General features: G+C 39.7%; 2 protein-coding genes and 1 long non-coding RNA gene across 4 annotated transcripts; 2 read left to right on the forward strand and 1 right to left on the reverse strand.

The window, feature by feature from the left end:
• The first annotated feature begins 1,982 nt into the window (after positions 1-1,982).
• alg11 (ALG11 alpha-1,2-mannosyltransferase) lies at positions 1,983-11,686 on the forward strand. The gene is given in 8 exon segments (XM_036564895.1): positions 1,983-2,104; positions 3,960-4,113; positions 4,115-4,182; positions 6,523-6,634; positions 6,636-6,807; positions 6,810-6,894; positions 8,438-9,015; positions 9,693-11,686. Coding segments are annotated over 8 exon segments (1,500 nt in total). The 5' UTR covers positions 1,983-2,057; the 3' UTR covers positions 9,977-11,686.
• On the reverse strand, positions 7,456-17,733 carry LOC118804392. 2 transcript variants are annotated; one of them, XR_005006984.1, is made up of 3 exons: positions 17,457-17,733; positions 9,661-9,979; positions 7,456-8,108 (listed from the first exon to the last, which is right to left on the reverse strand). It is a non-coding gene; the product is annotated as an uncharacterized LOC118804392 (long non-coding RNA). The 2 variants fall into 2 exon arrangements; XR_005006983.1 differs by lacking the exons at positions 7,456-8,108; positions 17,457-17,733 and adding an exon at positions 11,296-14,469 and having other exon boundaries at positions 8,385-9,979.
• Positions 16,910-21,319, forward strand: spp2 (secreted phosphoprotein 2). The gene is made up of 6 exons (XM_036564897.1): positions 16,910-17,059; positions 17,780-17,901; positions 18,698-18,820; positions 20,068-20,175; positions 20,666-20,711; positions 20,909-21,319. The coding sequence occupies exons 1-6, from the start codon at positions 17,005-17,007 to the stop codon at positions 21,022-21,024; spliced, it is 570 nt and encodes a 189-aa protein (XP_036420790.1). The 5' UTR covers positions 16,910-17,004; the 3' UTR covers positions 21,025-21,319.
• Positions 21,320-21,449: the final 130 nt, after the last annotated feature.

Here is a 21,449-nt window from a genome sequence, read left to right on the forward strand (position 1 = left end):
ATTTTAATTACATGGTGTGTGCAGTATCGAACAGCATTTCTCAACTGCTTAGGTCTTCTGCTCAGGGTAGTTGTGCAAGCTGTGATGCAGGTTCAGTTCTGGAGTTTGTTGTAGTTGTAGTCCGTCAGGTAAGTAGAACTGTAGAGAACAAATCCAGATGTTTGTACACTAAAGGTTTACAAACATCTGAATTAGCACAAAATGCACAAAATGCCCAGACGTTATGGATTTTGTGCTGTAATGTCATATTTAAAGCCAGCAGTGATTTAGTGATTGTTTGATTTCAGCCTGTTTTTAAGCCCAATTTGGTCATGACTACCTAAATTTTGGGTCATGCCAAATTGTAGTTCCATGGGCCATCGTTTGAGTTGCAGCGTGAGAAAGGGAGAGATGCTTGATTAACTGTCATTGTCACAGCTTCAATGTCTCACATGTAAAAAACCTGACACTGAAAAAAATTGACATGGTACACACGTTTCTTCTATGGTCCAAGTCAGCATTTAGTAGGACTGTTTAGTAGCTAACAAGGCCAATGAGAAGTCTGCATGTTATTTTACTCTAATGCTACTATGAAACATGAGTGCCTCAGTTTGAAATTAAACCAGTATTTTGCCCAGCTTTGTTCAGGCTGTTGTCAATATAGCACCCATACAGACTAAGAACACTATTTCACACAAAGCAAATCCACTCAGGTAGATAACTTAACTGAACCTTAAAGCTCTATGTTTTCACTAATAAACATGTAGGATAGCTCAGCAACCGATCTACGATTTGCATTTTTATATAGACTTTGAGGTTTGAGGTTTTGTGTAGACCTATAGTTTGTACTCTTTATTGCAGTAGAGTCTGTTTTTGTATATACCTATAGTTTGTAGTTTGGTTTAGATATTTAAGCTATACTTTTATATAATCCTATAGTTTGTAGCTTTGTTTAGATATTTAAGCTATACTTTTATATAATCCTATAGTTTGTACTTTTTATTGTAGTATAGTCCGTGCAGTAGTGTGCACATTTTTATCTGTAGTATAATTTAATACATTTAATAATTTAATACATTTAATAATTAATACAGTCGTGGGCTGGAGGTTAGGGAACCAGCCTTAACCAACCAGAAGGTCACCGGTTCGATCCCCTCAGCTGACAGTATGTGACTGAAGTGCCCTTGAGCAAGGCACCTAATCCCCAACTGCTCCCCGGGCGCCGTGGATAGGGCTGCCCACCGCTCCGGGCAAGTGTGCTCACTGCCCCCTAGTGTGTGTGTGTTCACTAGTGTGTATGTGGTGTTTCACTGCACGAATGGGTTAAATGCGGAGGCCTAATTCCCACGTGTTTAGACACAGTTGGCTAAAAGGTTGATTTCATCATCATTTGTACTTGTAGCATCCTGTAGCTGTAGCTTTGGACCTGTACCTTGCACTATTTATTTGCGGTGTAGTGTCTATTTTTACATAGACATATAGTTTATATATTTCTGTAGATCTACACTTTATACTTTTTTCTAAGCACATCATTAATACTTTTCCATATTCCTATAATTTCCACATATGTATTGCAGTACAGCTCGTAATCTTGTATAATCCTATAGCTTGTACTTTTGTATAGAGCTATTCATTTTAATACATTTTACCTTTTTATAAACATATTATTAGTAATGTTTATAGATTTTTTAGCACAGCTTTTTAAAAATAAATTAATTTATAGTTTTTTTATGGATGGTTAAAGCACTGTTTGGTTTCAGATGGCCTTTGAAATACTTTTATAAACATATCTTTAATACTTCATATAATTTTTACTTTTCATTGCAGTGTAGTTTGTACAGTGTGTACGTTTGTATAGTAGTTTTGTATAGACTTCTGTATATTTGTTATGGGGCTGTTATTTGCAGTGTTTATGAACACATATGGTTGGGCCTGTATTGCAGTGTTCACCTGTTCTACTCCGGTCCAGCCGGAGGCGCTATTTCCCCTTGGAGCTCATGTTAAAGTAGATGAGAAGAGTCTCTGCTAGAGGAGGGTAAGCGGAAGCTGTGAGTGTTGTGTTGTCACTCTCAGTGAAGATGTCTGGACACGATCATCTCTCCTTCTGTCTGTGTGATTTGATCAGGTACAGACTCCTTTAAGCGCTGCACAGCGAGTGGACGGCGGTGCTGCTGATCCACTGAAGGCTGTTGTGGTGATGGTGACTCGGGTTCTTTAGCTGATTCACTTACAACTCTGACTGTTTCCTTTTTTGGGACTAAATGGACTTTTAGATCTGATTATGTTTAAAATCAGGTAGGACTTACTATAACATATTCATAGTAATAACAGTGTAGTAATAACAGATGTGTATAACATGAGAGCTTTCATTTTCTGAAAGGTTGCGCAGTTCAGTTACTCTTCTTTTAATTTGTCGGTCCACCTTAAATGACGCCGCACTTTCGTTCTACATTCTGGCGCGTGTACAAGCACCAGAATGAAACTGTGGGGCCATTTAAGGTGGAACGGAAATAAGAGTCAAACACTGTTGCTCGTGTATCGTTTCTTCTCTAATTAAGGGCAGGCTTTACCCTAAACATCGCTGTGAGGATTTGATTGTATTCAGCCACAAGAGCATTACTCATGTTGGATGATTAGGTCTGAATCACTCCAGCTCATCCCAAAGGTACTGGGTGGAGTTCCATCACTCCAGAGAACACAGTTCCGCTGCTCCACAGCCCAAGGCTGGGGGGCTTTGTACCCGTCTAGCTGACGTTTGGCTTTGGGCATGGTGAACATAGGCAGGGGTGGGCGGTATGACGATATTTTATCGTTATCGCATATGTGACAGTAAACTTTAGTGAGCATGTCTGAGCATTTTCTGAGGATTTTACTTAAAGAACACAGACTGACTACATGTTTCATTACAGAGTGAGCATAATTTGGCCCATTTAATTGTATTTATTGCAGTGTAGTTTGTAAAATAGTGAAAAAAAATCATTGTAGTTGTAGGTTTTTTATTATTATTATAGTATTTTCTATGCACGGCAAAACAACTTATTAAATCTCAGAAAACTTAATATTGTCATGCATATTATGTATTGTGAAAATGTCTTGCAGTATTGTGATATAACATTTTTGCCATATCACCCAAACCCATAATATTAGACTCGTGTGCAGCTGCTCCAGAACGTCTAGCTGAATTTACTAAACAGAAGGGGTGTCTGGATATTTTTTGGATATAAAGGGACCATTTTCTGGACATGGGTTAAGACTAGTCTTGGACTGAAATGCAGTGCTGATGGTAAAAGGACGTTGTAATTTTTCTATGGTCTAGGGTTAGTCTAGGTCTAGTCTATATCTAACAGTTCTCATTCTTTCAATGAACAAAACCCATGATAGGACCAAAAAGAGAAGTTAGGCTCATGTGTTGGTCTGGAAGAGCCTGGTATTTGAAAGCACTCATTTCCAGGCATGAAAGAATCTGGAAATGTGATGATTTTGATCATTTCTGATTATCAAAAAAAAACAAAAACATGATATTTAGGATAACAATTCTCTGCTCTGCCACTGTCTCCCCCAGTATATATCATATTTCATGTTCATAGGACGGTTTATTACCTTTAATTACCTGCTGATCTCTGACCTCTTTGATCCTTTAGGAAAAGATTTAAAGCATCATGATTTAGTGTGATTAAGTATGATGAAAATTATTTAAAAAAAAATGCAAAACCAAAATGTGCCTGGAGTAGTGGAATATAAACAGTACCAGTAGACTTTTTGCCTTTTTACAATTGAAAATGGCCTGAAAACACATTTTGGCACAAAAATGAGCCCCTACCTTATTGATTGTTATTATAAACAATCATAATCAATTCCAGCATTCCAATTTAGATGCAGCTGAATCATCCCCTTCAGACGGATGTATCATGATGCGTCTTAATTTGCCATGGCCCATGACGTGGTATGTCTGAACTGCTTCATGTGTCTGGGTTTTGCAGGTTGCTGTGGTCTCTGCTGTTGCCGTGTTTCTGCCTGTGCCTCGTTCTTACGGGGTTGCTGTTCCTGCTGATCGTGGGAGTGCGGGCGTGGCTCCAGTCCAACAGGAAAGCGCGGAGAGCTCAAGACGGACGGCCTGCCGTCGCATTCTTCCACCCCGTACTGCAACGCTGGAGGTGGAGGAGAGAGAGTGCTGTGGTGTGCTATAAGAGCCCTGCAGAATAGGTACGTGTCACATATGTTAATGTCCAAGTCAGTATTTACTGATTGAACCAGCATTTGAACTACATGCTTCAGTGCAGGAGCACATCTGCTTTAGGAAGCTATAAAAATAATAATAAATAAGTCAAGAGATTTTATGTATCCAGAATGATGAACAGTTCTGTAGGTGATTCTGAAATGACTGAGAAAGCTGTAGAACATCGAGAATAAAGGTAAAATAAAATGAATACCCAGAATTATTTGTATTTTAAAAGTGATCAAAACAACTCTGCAGATAACCTGACAAGAAATGATCCTAAATAGATAATTACAGCATGTTATCTGTCATTTATTATTATGTTTTTATTATTATGTGTTATTAATGTACAACCCCAATTTCAAAATTGTGTAAAATGTAAATAATGTAAATAAAAACAGAATGCAATGATTTGCAAATGTCATAGACCCATATTGTATTCACAATAGAACATAGAACACAAACTCAGATGTTGAAAGTGAGACATTTTACCATTTCATGAAAAATATTAACTCATTTAGAACTTGATGGCAGCAGTGCATCTCAAAAAAGTTGGGACAGGGGCAACAAAAGGCTGGAAAAGTAAGTGATATTAATAAAAAACAGCTGGAGGAGCAGTTTGCAACTATCCTGCATGACTGGGTTTAAAAAAAGAGCATTTTAGAGAGGCAGAGTCTCTCAGAAGCAAACATGGGCAGAGGTTCACCAATCTGCAAAAAACTGTGTCTAAAAATGATGAAGCAATTTCAGAAAAATGTTTCTAAACATAAAATTTCAAAGACTTTGGACATCCCACCATCTACAGTACAAAATATCATCAAAAGATTCAGAGAATCTGGAGAAATCCCTGTACGCAAGGGACAAGGCCGATCAAGGACGGTCAATATTGGATGCTCGTGATCTTCGGGCCCTCAGGTGGCACTGCATTGAAAACAGGCATGATTCTGTACTGGAAATCACTGCATGGGCTCAGGAACACTTCCAGAAATCATTGTCTGTGACCACAGTTTGCCGTGCAATCCACAAATGCAAGTTAAAGCTGTATCATGCAAAGAAAAAGCCATATGTCAACACAATCCAGAAACACAATCGTTTTCTCTGGGCCAAAGCTCATTTAAAATGGACTGGGGCAAAATGGAAAACTGTTCGGTGGTCAGATTAATCAAAATTTGAAATTTTTTTTGGAACGGAAGAGGAGAGGGACCGTCCAGCTTGTTATCAGCGCACAGTTCAAAAGTCTGCATGTCTGATGGTATGGGGTTGCATTAGTGTCTATGGCATGGGCAGCTCACACATCTGGAAAGGCACTATCAACTGAACATGCTGAACAGTATATGCTCTCATCCAGACAACGTCTCTTTCAGGGAAGGCCTTGCATATTTCAGCAAAACAATGCTAAACCACACACTGCATCCATCACAACAGAATGGCTTCACAGAAGAAGAGTCCGGGTGCTGGACTGACCTGCCTGCAGTCCTGATTTTTCACCAATAGAAAACATTTTGGTGCCTCATGAAACGAAATATCCGGCAAAGACGACCCAGGAATGTTGAGCAGATAGAATCCTATATCAGACAAGAATGGGACATCATTCCTCTCCCAAAACTCCAGCTATTGGTCACCTTATTTCTCAGATGTTTACAGACTGTTGTTTGCAGAAGAGGGGATGCTACACAATGGTAGACACGGCCCTGTCCCAACTTTTTTGAGATGCGTTGCTGCCATCAAGTTCTAAATGTGTTAATGTTTTTCATGAAATGGTAAAATGTATCACTTTCAACATCTGATGTTTGTTTAATGTTCTATTGTGAATAAAATATGGGTCTATCAGATCATTGCATTCTGTTTTTATTTACATTCATTTACATTTTGCACAGCCTTCCAACTTTTTTGGAATTGGGGCTGTAGATGCAATAACAAAACATGTATTAATATGACAAGAAATTCCAAAATTTTGAAAGGTATTGTATCTTTTGAAAACAAGAAGTTGCTTTACAAGATAGCAAATGATAATAAAGCAACTAAAATGCTAATATAAGATAAAACATTAGTCACAAGCTAAAGTAGTAACCCTAGCACTGTGTGCAGACTTGTGCCACCTGTTGGTTGCATTTTGAATCACCATTCATTTAGCTTTTTTCTGATAATTGACTGAAATTCAGCTAAAATAAACAGTCATTTTGCAACAATACAAGCACGTTAGCCATGAACACAATATAATAGTGAAATAAATTGCTGACCCATGTCATTGAACATTAAAATACAGTTGAGCTACCACATTTGATCTTATTTTATTGATTTGATGAATTTCCTTCCTCATCTCCCAGGTACCAGGATGTGGATTTTGTCATCTACACCGGAGACCAGGGAGTGACGGCTGAGCAGATTCTGGATGGCGCTCGTCGCCGATTCAACATCCGTCTACCACGGCCTGTCCGCTTTCGTCTTCTTGAAACATCGCCTCCTGGTGGAGGCCAGTCTGTATCCGCACTTCACTCTGCTGGGTCAGAGCATTGGCTCACTCTTCCTGGGTTGGGAGGCGCTCACGGCCTTCACTCCGGACCTCTACATCGACTCCATGGGCTACGCCTTCACACTGCCTGTGTTCCGCTACTGGGCGGCTGCAGAGTGGGCAGCTATGTCCACTACCCCACCATCAGCACAGACATGCTCTCTGTGGTCCGGGAGAGGAACTCAAAGTAATTATTAACATTTATAACCCAAATTTACATCATCACTATTAGGTTCCTTTATCGTTTCATGCTTTTCATACACAGTAAGTGTCTACAGAGAATATTTAGCAGAAAAACAAAGCTTCAGTGGCTTTAATTCTGTTCTAACTAGGGACTGTCTAATGGATAAACTAAATAGCCTTATTTTTGTAATTAATTGTAATTTGCATTTGTCTTATTTGCTCAAATTTGACTTGGAAAAAAATATTCTTAAAAAAATCAGTGCATTTTGTTCTACTAGTGACTACAGCAGGACAGCAGCTTCATCAGAATGTATTTATTTCATCATGTAAACGATTTTGCAATTTTCATCATATATATATATATATATATATATATATATATATATATATATATATATATATATATATATATACACACACACACATACATATCGTTGCTGTCGGAACAAAACCTCATATCTCCATTTTTGTCATTTTTCAGTTTTTGACATAATTTGAAAATGTTTGTTGCTCTTCACATTGTGCATAATTTTTATGACGAATGAAACAAAACAAATGACCCAGAATTACTTGAAAAAGACGTTTGGTTCCATTGACTTACATTAAAAGTAAAGTATGTTTTTTCTTTCTCCTGTAAAGTTATCATTTTGGAGATACGAGGTTTTGCTATGACATAAGCGATATACATATGTACATACACACAGTCAATAGTTCCAGTTTCTCTGTGATTGTAGTCTCTCGCTCATACAGCTCTTGTATTGTATTGTTACAGTGGAGGGTCTAGAGGGAAACTGGAGTTTTCCACTTTACTGTTGCTTTTCTTAGTTGTTTATTCATCCATAGGTCTCTCATGTGTAGTCCCAGTGTAGTCTGCTGAAGGTGCTGAAGGTATCGCTCTAAAGTTCTGTTTGAAGCGTTGAACCAGGAAAATACTCGAGTGGTATCATTTGTGGCATTGCAGCCCTAGTTTTAATGTGATTCTAAGGTATTTGTCTGCTGTGCTTCAACATTAGTTGTCAGCATCAATTATAGAAAAAAGCTGACATGCCGATTCATCGTTTGAAGTGTTCTGTTATGCTCCTATGATACACGAGGCCATTCTGACAGATTGTCATACACTGTTGGAAGTGCAGGTGGCGATATGGCTCCTGTTGTTTCAAAGCACCATTAAACAAGAAATCGCTTGTAGCACAACCAGCACTATGAATGATGCTGTACCTGTGATGAGAGTAAAGTGAGAGAAAATGACAGTGGGTTTAATGGTTCAATTAGCTGATCAATCAAATAATAATTAAGAGATTTATTATAGACTAGAGGTAACTATTAGTAACAGCCCTCCTCACAGTACTTGACTTATCTAGGGTCATCTCCACCAGTGTTTATAATGTTTTTTGGTTTTTCTGTACATTTTGCTTTTTACAAATTATTTGAAACCCTTGACGTTGCACAGGTTTGGCATATTACAATAATATCATAAATTTATATGAAACCAAAAAGTTTTGATTTTTAACTTTTAAACAGTACTGTTTCTCTCATCCCTCCTGTAGGTTCAACAACGCAGACTACATCACCAATAACCCTGTGCTGAGTGCCATAAAGGTGGTTTACTACTGTGCCTTCGCGCTGCTATACGGGCTGGCCGGCTCTTGCAGCGATGTGGTCATGGTCAACTCCACCTGGACGCTGGGCCACATCCTTGCACTTTGGCGCGCCCCCAACCGCACCAGCGTGGTGTACCCACCCTGCGACGTCCAGGCGTTCCTCGACATCCCTCTGGAGGAGGAAGAGGAGCAGGATGCAGGCGAGAAGTGCCACTCTGTGGTGTCGGTGGCCCAGTTCCGGCCAGAGAAGGACCACCAGCTACAGATCAGGGCCTTCCGGAAATTTCTAGACAGGAAAGAATCAGAGCCTGGAGGGAGGGAGTCAGTGAAACTGGTGCTGATTGGAGGATGTCGGAACCAGGAAGACGAGGACAGGGTGCTGATGCTGAGGGGGCTGTGCCAAGAGCTGGGCGTGGGTGACAGAGTGGAGTTCAAACTCAACATTCCATTTGAGGAGCTGAAGAAGGAATTGGTGGAGGCTACGATCGGCCTGCACACCATGTGGAACGAACATTTTGGCATTGGTAAGAAGCGTAATTGACCTATCCATGCACCAGGTGCAAATGCATTCTTTCATAGCAACTGTCGCTAGGTTGGGCAAGCTTTAGAGAATGATGCCAAAAATCTCATCCAACCTAATGAGAAACTGTACTGCACAAAATATCCACATTTTAAAGTGGATTACTAGTTATAAATGACATTTATTTGGTACGTGTGTAAAAGGTCACACAGTTAGGAAAGTTCAGGTCTAGGTTTTTGTCGTCTTTGTTGTCATGTAATTGTGCTGGGATGTGTTAACTTATTTTCACTTCAATTTAATCAGACCGGGGGTGTTCACACTTCTCCATATGACTGTAATCGTCTACAAATAAGTGTTAAATTTCCCTGTAGTCCTATTTTGTGGATCTAGTCCCAATTTCTACATTTTATAAATGTTTATATATCGGCATTGTCAGATATGTACATGGAAGGATATCAGATGTCAGCATTGGCCCACAAATCCCATGTCAGTTCATCCCTGCTTGTTCTGTAATAAGAGAAATTTGATCCAGGACTTGTACTCACCTACTAGCCACAGGACAAGCCCACAGACAGTCTGTAATTTTTAAGCCGTGGTGCAGCTCATTAATCTAACGAATTAGCCTTCAAGGGCTGGTTATGTGTCTTACTTAGCATTTCTCTGTTGCTCTGTCTCTCTCAGGTGTGGTTGAGTGCATGGCTGCTGGGACGGTCATCCTGGCCCACAAATCTGGTGGGCCCAAGCTGGACATTGTGGTACCACACGATGGTGGTCCGACAGGCTTTCTGGCTGATGATGAGGACAGTTATGCTGAGGCCATGGAGCGGATCCTCAGCCTGACACCCAGCGCACGCTTGGACATCCGGAGAAGAGCACGGCAATCAGTCACCCGCTTTTCCGACCACGAGTTTGAGGTGTCTTTCCTGGCAGCCATGGAGCCACTGATGGGCACTCTGGAGCGATGAGAGCTGGAGAGAGCGAAGGGACTTTATATTCCCCTGCTAACAGCTCATGAATGCTGACTTACTGTAGACTCTTTCACATATAATCCATAATGCTCATGAAGGTTAAGACCAGAGCACGGCTGACCAAACAAACGCCAACAAACAATCTAGTGTTGGCAGTTGTTTTAGAATGTTTCAAAAATGGGAATGTAGAAGACATCGAGAACACTCAGAATGGGAGCAAGATGTTCTAGAACCGTGTGAATGGGGCCAGAACAGTGTTTGTTAATTGAGCATTTCACGGTAAGACTTCAGTGTTTAGTTGTCAACATCAGTTTTGGAAGTTGACAGTGGGGCCAGGTTCCATTCTAGAACAGTGTAAAAGGGTTCTAGAATGGTGTAAATGAGGGAGAACATTCTAAGACAGGTTAAACCGAGTGGGTGGCATTCTAGGACATGGTTATTAGGTGAAAACATTCTAGAACACCATGAATGGTAATGACATTCTAGAACAGGCTGAATGGGCAAGGACATTCTAGAACTGCATGAATGGGGAAGAACATTGTACAACAAGCTAAAAGGGTGAAATTCTAGAACATGGTGAACAGTGAACGGAGTGAGAACATTTTAGAACGTTGTGAATGGTGGGGGGGACATTAAATCAGCAACCACACACAGGTTTAGGTTTGTTGGTGTTTGTTTGCTCGGTGTGCTCTGGCCTTTACCCAGTACCTACCTATAGACCCACCATTCCTGTACATTCTAGAACAGACTTTCAACATTCTGCTTCTAGAATACATGAGAATCCATGTGGATTTTATTTGTGGAAAAATTGTGTTATGTGTCCTTAGGAGTTGAATTGTGGGAAATGCAGTTCAGAGAAAAACCTGTAGGGGGTGTGTGTGGAGTAATACCATGAACAGTAATTGATACAAATTTCCCTGCCGTTACAAAAGAACAGAAAAAGTGCTGAAACACAATTATAACGGAGGCCAATGGGCAGTTGCTGAATTCCGTATGTTAATAAGAAACACTGTCATGCATTCTTGTCAGGCTGTAAATCTGTACTGTTTGCTCTGTCAGAGAGAAGACTGGCCAGCATAGTGGCCAGAGATTTCACAGGCCCCTGCCTGAGATACTTGGAAATCTTAGGAAACACTAAAGTAACAGGGACTGCTTTTTAATGAAGCAAATGCTGGAGGATCCCTTTTCAAGGAGCTGCCTAACTACCAGATCTAGTTTCATAGTACGTACAAACCGTCCTTTAGCCATTATAACAGAATCTGGTCATGGATCAACTGTACAGGGGCACAGTGGAAAGCAGGGAAAAGTTGACCGACCTTGTCTTGAGTCCAGTGCACACAAACTGCAAACAAACAAAAGGACACTGTTTGTTTTGTTTTGTCTCAGAACACAGTCCTACCTGCTGCTGCTGCATTGCTGGTCTTTATATGTAACTTTTTTCTCTGCCTTTGGCTTAATTTGTTCTTGCTCCCGCTTGCATCAGAGACTGCTTACAGCGGTCCTTCCTTAACTCATTGTAGGGCACCTGCCTAATAGTGATTACTTGATAGTTTCCCCCCCTTTTTGGTTTATCCTTGAGGAAAAGTCTTTAGCATATATTTTGGAACACTGGGGTTTATCACTGAAAACAATCAGAATGAATGCGAACGTGTACTGATACAAAAGTCATATTTATTAGATTGTTTACAATAAATTATATGAAGAAAGTCTGGCTTTGGATGATGTCATCTGTCCAGTTTTGAAGATCAAAGACATAAGAATGTTGGAAAAGTGACAAAAGGTGTAACACTAGGTTTTAGGTCTGTAGTCAAGGACTAAATTCATCTCTATAATAGGTACATCTCTTAAATGCAAATATGTACTGATTTATAATGCTTATATAAACAACCACATAAGCCATAAGTTCGAAATTCTATTAAAAAGTTATGCGTGTGTTAAACCATCTGAGCTATAAGCAGGTATTAGGGCTGCACAGTACGTTGTTGGTTAATCGCAATATTGGCTATAGCAAAAGGCTACATTGTGCACATGAGCAAGGATTTAAACAATTCAACAATGGCAAAAAAATTGGTGTAAATAATGCATCCACTGCTATTACGTCAGTGTGCTTTTAATTTCTTATATCATGACTGCAATAATGTGACGATATTTGCATAATATGGTACTCTGTCTGTATCATGCAGTATTAGTATGTTCAACTAGTGTGCTATCTGTAGGAAAGCACAGCTGGGAATAGTTTATGCCTATTACACAATATTGATTCCTATTATTGATATTACACAACCTCAGCAAAAGCAGCTGAACTCCTGGGTACTGGTTAATCTGTTGCTCTGTTGGTATTTACCTAATCTATTGCTCTTATCTCTCGCTCTTCCTCTCTCGTGCCCTCTTTCCTGAACCAGCCTTGGCTAAGGCCTTGGGCTCACCACACTGAATTGCCAATCTATGAGGTCCACCTACCACCGAGAATCATGATAGAACCACCACTGACCAGGTATTGTTTGTGTGGTGGATCATTCTCAGCACCTCAGTCACACTGACATGGTAGTGTATGTGATGGTGGTATGACTGTGTCAGGCACAGCGGTTGTCTGTCACCAAAATACCCAGCTAGTGGCAGTAAGGTCAGAAACTGACCACTGTCCGGTTAGAAAAACCAGCATACACCATTATGGCTGGTCACTAGCAAAATTAGCATGTGTTGTGTTTTGGATACTGTATGCCGGTCAGCCAGTTTTTTCAGCAGGGTGATGAAGGTCTAGAAGATGGCTAACATCCCTAACACACCAAGCTGGCAGTCGACTGTCTGATATATAAAATATTTTGTTATAAATAAATAAAGGCCACATGAGAACTACGAAAGTAATCAGGCATCCTAACAGCCGTCCCAGCGTTACATTAAGCATGGAATACTCCAGTCCCCTGAGGATAGTGGGCCACTATTGGCCAGCTGAAGCTGGTGGACCCCTGGCGTTTTTCTCAGCGTTTTCCAGGCGGCCCACCGGTGGTTAAGCAGAATATTCGACAAAATTCCACTGATCATCACTCAGTTTCCACTCACAGTCCAATTTACTTATATTTCCTTCATTTCTTTCTTTAGTTATACTTTGTAAATTTGTTTAGTAAACAATTTTAATCTAGTTCAGTGTCAGCAACAACATTTTCTATAAAATCATTTTATATTACACCTAGTCATAAATTTTTTTCTCTCAGTTTTTTGTAATATTTGTCTGTTTATTTTCTAAAATTAAAGTCTGGTACATGTAAAATCTGTTTGAGGAGATTAAAACTAGTTAGACAGGACAGGTGGTCCGAGAGTGGACCAGCAGTGGCAAACAGTGAGCAGGGAGCCGACGTTATCCAGCTAGTGGACCAATGTATGCTTGTATCTTGTAGGGTTTTTTTTTATTTGTTGTCATTTAAACATTAACATGTACCAGTGGGCATAATCACAATGTTTAGTATATGAATTATCATATGAACCAAACTTTGGTTTTGATTACCCCCTGATAGCAAGAGTATAGTGGACCACTGTTGGCCTGCTGATGGCAAAGCTTGTGGTCCACTGGCATTTTACTCAGCGTTTTCTGGTAAGCCCACCTGTGTTTATGCAGCATATTAGACAACATTCCACTGATCATCACTCATTTTCCACTCGCAGTCCAATTTACTGATTTTCCTTCCCTCCTTTCTTTAGTTATACTTTGTGAATTACTTTAGTAAATAATTTTAATCTAGTTCAGAGTCAGCAACAACATTTTCTATAAAATCATTTTATATCAGGCCTAGTCAGTTTTTTTCCTCTCATTTGTTTGTAATATTTGTCATTGTTTATTTTCTAAAATAAAAGTCTCTGTGCACTTAAAATCTGTTTGTAGAGATTAAAAAGTAGTCAGAGCTTGTATGCAGGACAGTAATCTGGGTGGTCCGAGGGTGGACCAGCAGTGGCAAACAGTCAGTTGGGTGCCAGGGGACAGATATATGCTCGCTATATGGGCCGTCACTATGACAGTGCTAATTTCTACAGTAAAAACTGTTATTTTAGCACCTAGCTAACAGTGATGTGTTGACTTTCACACAGTGGGTTGAGTACTAAATATTTATTGCAGCATTAGTTGAAAAATTGACATTTCAAGCATGTAAAACATTCGGGTAACTTTTTGTTAAACTTAAAAGCTGATAGAATATTACTGGAGAAGCCTGTTCACCTATTAGCTAGCTATCTGTTGAGCTGGGTCTTTTGGATGAACTAGCGTTGTATCACAACAATGAGCTTTCTTTCTTATTACATACTGGTAGAGCTGCATTGGTACAAGAGATTTTTTCCTGAGGTGTTTAACCAATGTATCAGAAAAAAAAAGCAAAACACTTACATTCGGCTTTTGATTAAGTATCAAGATACTCAGATCCCTTTAAATATTCACAGTATGACAGCTGTTGTTGTTGATAGCAAACCTGTATTTAACAGCTTAGATTGTATATTTAAACTGTTCTTCCATTTAGCATTGAATTTTTAGTACTTGTTTTAAGAACTTCCTTTTGCACAGTTGTGGTTTTGGAAGGTTGGCAAACTTTTTAAAAAAACACATGCAGTAAAAAATAAACAGATTTATGTTCATTAATATCACACTGCACACAATAGAAAAGAGTAGATTTGATCATTTTTGTTTTATATCATACTGCATGTTTTTTATCCTAATATTACAAAAAAAAAAGAAAAAAAAAACAAATAAAAAGCAAAGATTGTAGTTTGTTTAGAGTAGGATATGGTGGCTAAGCAGCTAAGGACCAACCACACCTCAAATGGCAGTATTTAGGAAAGTAACCGTCACTTTGTTAATTTTAGTAACACTGCTGCGATAATGCTAATTTCTACTGGCCCTCTATGGGATTTGCAGTGTCATGTTAGCTGCAAGCTAGCAGTGGTGCATTCACTTTTTCACACTGGGTTTCGTTATGTCATTCACTGAGCACCGTCATGTTTCCCTACATTCTGCCTACTGCCACCAGCTGGCACCTCCTGGTATGACGAGTTATTTCTTTTTCCGTAGATGCAGAATGTAGGTTTATATCAGCAGTACTCTTTGCTCTATGCTCACCTACAGTCTTTGCAGTGTTTCACGGAAGACGTGAGGTAATGGACGGCTGTTCTCGGTTGGCCTTGGTTGGTGCTCGTTCTTCTTTGTTGGCTGGGTGTCAGGGCCAAATTGTGCATGAGTAGATGGACTATAGTCTCTAACTGCACCCTAGCAAGGAGTTCCAGCAAGGTAGGTGTGTCTAATAATGTGTAAGCGTTTTTAGTGATAAGAGCAGCAGAGTGAATGGCAGTTCTAGGAAGCATGCCAGAGGTTGTCTAGACAAGAGAGAGCCAGAGAGAGAAAGAAGCCAAGTAAAACACACCAGCATACAGGGAAAGGAGGAGAGAACAGAAAGAGAGAACGATAGAGGCTTGATTCCAAGTCAAACAAAAAGATAAACCCCTTGGCTTGTCCTCCACCACTGTTCACCAGGCAAATCTATTCAGTGGGGATAAATAAACTTTAAGTTTCATAACAAAACTTCTGAGAATGCTGAATTTTATAGGGAAATGAAAGAATGTTCTTACGTTTGAAAGGAAATTCCACCAATGTTTTGCAAATTTTGCATAATTTACTTGTGGAGAATTGGTGGTTCATTGTAGAGAAACTTATTGACTTTGATTTCCTTACAATGGTGGTGATAGGAACCAGGGGTTGTTGGACCAAAACCTCTTAACTCCAAAATGATAACTTTACAGGAGAAGGAAAAAACCTTCTTTACTATTAATGTAAGTCAATGGAACCAACGGAATGATCCATTCATCATGAAATTTATAGACAATGTAAAGGACAACAGGCATTTTCAAATTATGTAAAAAACTGAAAAACGCCAAAAACGGAGATACAAGGTTTTGTTCCAACAGCAGCGATAATCATGTTATTTACTATCCAAACCAGCAGTGAACCTACACATCTTCAGTATTTTTAAAATAGTGGTGAAGGAAGTTTCCTTTGGGGAATATTTTGCCATACAACACTCTGTATCTATCTAAAGTCTGTCCACTCAATGGCCATCTTGGCAGCGCCAGCAGTTATTTGCACTCAGAGAAAACCAGACTTCTGTCTCTTTTTATGGGGAGAAACCCATTAATCCGAAACTAAAAGCCAAATTATCGTTTCAAAAACACATTTTCCCAGCTTGTTCTGGCTACTGAGCATGTGCATATCCCCACAATGACGTGGAGCTTTTCCTGCTTGGCTTTACCAGCAAGCCGATTGGCTTATTTTATTGAAGAGCGGGACTTTTCCCATAAACAGACGTCACACCGAGCGTTACGAACTAGCCCATTCATTATCAACCAGTGACCTGTCTCCTCCTTTATAAAGTCTTTGTTGCACCTCTCCACGCTGAATGGCTGTTAACGAATACGTTTCAGGACAAAAGCAGCTTGAAACAAAATTTCACATAACTTTCAGTGAGGGAGCTTTTAGAGGCACTAAACTCTTAAGACGTCTGGTTCCTATGATCACCACTGTGAACAATTCTGACTCTCAATTTTCTCTAGAACGAAGCACTTCACACCTGAATGACTTTGTTTACATCTTAGCCTCTGAATCATGCAGAAAATGAGAAAAATCAACACAATTACCCTTTAATGTACATTAATTTAACAAAGTTTTATTTCGAGTAATTTTGGAACCATTTCTATTGATCCACATCTATTCTATTGCCCTGAGATGTCCATGTATTCAATGTAAAAGACAGCTACTCCTAACAAGTTTAACAGTGCATCTCTTTCTTTCTGGAATTATCACAAGTAACTATGACTAATCATGGCAGTGCATAATCACATGCATTAATCATGGGCACGATTGATCATAACAGTGGAAGTGTGGAGGGGGAGAGAGGGAGGGCTGAATTGGAACGGTGCCACAGAGGCAGTGGAACTGCAGGGATTTAAGAGAGGCGGCTGCTGGAGTGGAGCTCCAGTTTGATTGACAGACGACGATGAGGTGCCACATTGTGCTCGTACTTCTGCTGCTGCAGTGTCTGGCAGCTTCAGGTGAGTCATTCAATCTTCAAAGTGCTGAAATGTTTTGCATTTAATATTGTAGATCAGAATCCGGCTTTATTAGCCATGCAGTGTATTTGGAGTTAGAAGATTCACAAAAGAAATGTCTTGTGCACTCACAGACATGCATTCCTGAATTCTTTCATGCATGCATACATTAATGCACAAAATACAATATGCAAAGTACTTTGTATAAACTGCAATAGATAGTATGAATGTAAAGACTTGAACTGAGCTTTTAGAGGCATTAAATGAATGGGATGTCCCCACCACTGTGAACAATTGTGACCAAGTTTCTCTAGAACAGAGCATTTGACAAGAAACCACTCGGAATGCCTTTGTTTCTATCTTAGTTATTAAAATATGCAGAAAGTTTGAGTGGACTTACCCTTTATCCCAAGATGCTTAAAAACGGATGAGAACAAACACAAAAAGCTTCCACGACTTTGGACTAAAACATGTTGACTGTTTACTGAAATGAAAGTGACACTAAAATGCAGTTTTACATTTAAATGGTAATGAATCTTAATGAGTGCAGTTATATGGCTATTGCTGTGTTCATACACATTCAGCCAAAGCTGATCCTACACCAGCACTCTACCTTTACACTAACAACATGAAAATTACAAGGACAGTTATGTTTACCCGGACTAACAGGTGAAGCTCAAAGACAGAGTGTTTTAAAACCACCCTGACCTCTGAACCCTTTAGGCCTGCCCCTGTTTGAACTGAGTTCTAAGGCCGATGGGGCCCTGCGGATGGCGCTGGACGAGATCAACACTCGTTACGCCCGACTCCACCTCTACAGAGTGTCCAAGGCATCAGTCAAGAGAGTGAGTGGAGGCTATATACATGAGGAGTGTGAAAATGTGCAGGTCAACTGCATCGACGTTAGAATGCTGGAACTGATTATAATCGATTAGATTGTGATAAAGTTTGACTTGTGCTCTTTTTTCACATGTAAACTCTGCGATCTGTGTCACATCTGTGCATTTAGGGTATTTAAAAAGATGGTTCTGAATCAAAATAATAAAAATAATCATATTGTGAAATTCTAGATTTCATGATGCATCGACCGTTGTAAAGAGGTCAGAGATTTTCACCCGACTGCTATTACGGGAAATATTTGTATCCAGATTTTTTTTATCAATGCACTCTCAGCAAAGCATTTATTTTATCAGGGGACTTGTGTTATGACTTCATTAAAACCCCTTTTTCCTTAAACACCCCCATTCCTAAAGTCTGCAGTGCAAATATGTGAACGCCAGAAGGCCACACAATCTTATGACATTTTGCTGTATTTTCTGTTTATTATTTCATGTTTTTTTTTGCAATATGCGGTGATTATTTTCACTATCCTTCAACCGGTCAGTTAATCTGGCTGAGGATGACCAGTTTGATGAAGAAAGATGTGAACAGGCATTCATAAAGCAATCCGGAAAGAATGCTGACCCATAATGATGATGATGATAATAATAATAATAATTATTATTATTATTATTCGCTAAGAGCAGCATTAGACTGTTAGCTTTGCTTTATCTTATGTGCATTTGCCATAAAAACAAAATAAGCAGATTTTGCACTATTTATTAGAAAGTGCTCATTTTTTAATCTCTTGTTCTGCCCTAGGTGGTTCCGCTGGGGAGGAATGTGTATGACATGATCCTGAAGTTCGGTATCAGGGAGACAGACTGTCAGAAAAGTTCTGGGCTGGACCCCCAAGGCTGTGCCTACCGCTGGAGCTTTTTAGCAGTAAGCTTCATGTACTTTCAAATTGACTTTACAGCATAAAGATCAATGTTAATGGGTGCTTAAAGGGGAATTACACCCATTTTCAAAATTTCTGTATAATTCAATGGTTGAGAATGTTTAAATGACTTTGTTCAGCAAAGTTGTTTGATGTGAAACTTTTTACTGATAGAAAAAAAACGCTGACTCAGATTTCTTTAGTGGCGGTCACAGGAACCTGCAATTGCAATGTCAACAACACAAATATAGCCATTTTATTGACTATCCAAACCCACCAGTGAACCTACACGTGTCTTAGTTTTTTATGTAATGTTGATGATGAAACAGTGGGGAGGGGGGCTACTTTGACTTCTGCCATGAATAAATAAATAATAATAAAAAAAACAATTTAGGCCTAAAACTTAGGCAATCAGCCAGCATGTTTGTAACTATTAACTAATAAATGTATAAGCTTTCTGTGAATTAGCTTTCAGATGCATTAAAATCTTTGGACAGCTGGTTCCTATCACTGCCACTATGAACCACTCGGACTGGAAGTTTCTCTAAACAGTGCATTTCACATCAAACCACTCTTCTTTGTTTATATCTCACTGATTGAACTATAAAAATTTGTGGAATTCCCCTTTGATGGCACTGGCCATGTGCAGGCTGATTTCTATATAATATTTATATTAACATTAACCTTTAAACAAATTACCAAATTATTATGCTAGAACTGTCCGGCTTTCTTTGTGTACCATGCATAAGATGCAGTGTTTACAGCAATCTGGATACACTTCTTGTGTTCAGTGCTTTACTATATTCATGTTTTCTAAGTTCTTCAGGCACCAGTATCTCCTTTTTCCAAGTACAGCATTTATATGGACATATATACACACACATATTGCAGTTTGTATTTATTGCATTATATAGTAAAATGTACCTTTAAAAAGAGGTTGATGGGTTCACACTGTGCTGGTTTGGACCTTGCTGCTATGGTTGGAGGAGCATGCATGGACAGAATGCTATGAACCGTCCATGCAATAGACTGTCTGGTGCCATGCCAACAGCAGGCTAATCAAATTCAAAGAACACAAAATTTTGGAACGTGAAGTTCCATGCAGGAACTAAACTCTAGCACAGTTTACTTTGCTCTTGCATAACAGTTATCAAAAGAATGAACCTCCCCACCTTCTATGTCACTGCTCACTTTTTTTTCCCCCCTTTCTCTCCAACCCTTCCCCAACCCCCTCCATGGCTGGTGGTCTCAGTCGGAGGCAGGCTGCTATGCTAGAGTTCGCGTGACTGACAGACTCACGGACATCGTTTCCCTCAAATGCAATCAGGCCCAGAGCTCCAGCTCAGAGTCCAGTGAGGAGGTGAGAACATTTTGCATTTATGTGAGACAGAAAGATGTGCGTCTTCTCACTTTGAGAGAAGAAGCATGTGGACTGTATGTCCAAAAGTATCTAAACACCCCTTGTAATTTCTTTAAGGTGCACTAATTGCAGACACATACAGCAGTTTCTATGATATCCATAGAAAAGCACTGGCTAACAGAGTGGGACAATCTGAAACAGCCACACATGAGCATAAGGTCACCATGCCCAATGCCAAACGTCAGCTAGAGGGGTATAAAGAATCATAGCCCAGAACTAACCATCAACATCAGTAACTGACCTCACTCATGCCCTTGTGGCTGAAATCGATCAAATCCTCACAGGAGAGTTCCCGCATTTAGTGTAAAGCCTTTCCAGTAGAATAGAGGCTGTTACTGCAATAGAGGTAGACAAAGTCCCTATTAATCCCCTTGATTGCAGAAGAAATGCTCGATGAACAGATAACCTGTATGAACTCTTATGTTGACAGACGGGGATGGCATGGCACTTTGATCCAAATCGTCTTATTCCAAGAGGTAAATAAAATCACAGCCACCTTTGCTCACTTAATTATCACATTAACATACAGGCTTACATACATATATACATATAGACCTACAGTTAGCTGGACAGAGATTAAGCCAGTCAGTGAGGAACTCACTAATTTAAGCGTATAATTCTTTTACAGCTAGTTCATATACTGTAATACCATAATGATTGTCAATTTTTGCAGACCCTGTACCTGCAACTGTAGCTCCAGCCTTTGACAGAACCCTACCGACACGCTCTGAGCGTCGTATTGGCAACATCGAGATTCGTGGAGATCACTTCAGCAATCACCTGGTGTAACCACTGCCTGCTCCCAGCATTCATGAAGCATCTGAGAACAGGAGCATCACCTTAGGATCAGCATTTCTGCTTTCTTAATTTTTTTTCAGTATATGATGAAAGCAAAAAGCAAAAACTGCCCCACATATGGTACTTCTGCTCTGAGGAGCTTAAAGACTGAGATTTTGAGTAGATGTGGGTACTGTGTACAGGATGAACCTGGACGCTACAAAACAGAAGAACTTACAGTATCAAATATTTCTCTACAGCAATCTTTCCATTCTGACTTACATGAAAATAAAACATACGAAAGACATGTGCTTTGTCAGGCTTGCTGCTGTTTTTGTGCCCTGCTAGCTTCCGTTCATCATTATCCACATTAGCATTTTTAATATGGTAGCCCTGAACCCATTTCCCAAACCCATTTAACAGAGGCACAGAGGCAA

The sequence above is a fragment of the Colossoma macropomum genome, unplaced genomic scaffold (genome assembly GCF_904425465.1).
Source record: "Colossoma macropomum unplaced genomic scaffold, Colossoma_macropomum, whole genome shotgun sequence".
NCBI classification, from domain to species: domain Eukaryota; kingdom Metazoa; phylum Chordata; class Actinopteri; order Characiformes; family Serrasalmidae; genus Colossoma; species Colossoma macropomum.

What these genes read in the sequence shown, in the direction of transcription:
- spp2 (XM_036564897.1), top strand. Translation starts at nt 17,005, where the DNA reads ATGAGGTGCCACATTGTGCTCGTACTTCTGCTGCTGCAGTGTCTGGCA. An exon ending in GCAGTGTCTGGCAGCTTCAG is followed by an intron (nt 17,060 to 17,779) that starts GTGAGTCATTCA and finishes TGAACCCTTTAG; the next exon opens with GCCTGCCCCTGTTTGAACTG. An exon ending in ACCGCTGGAGCTTTTTAGCA is followed by an intron (nt 18,821 to 20,067) that starts GTAAGCTTCATG and finishes TGGTGGTCTCAG; the next exon opens with TCGGAGGCAGGCTGCTATGC.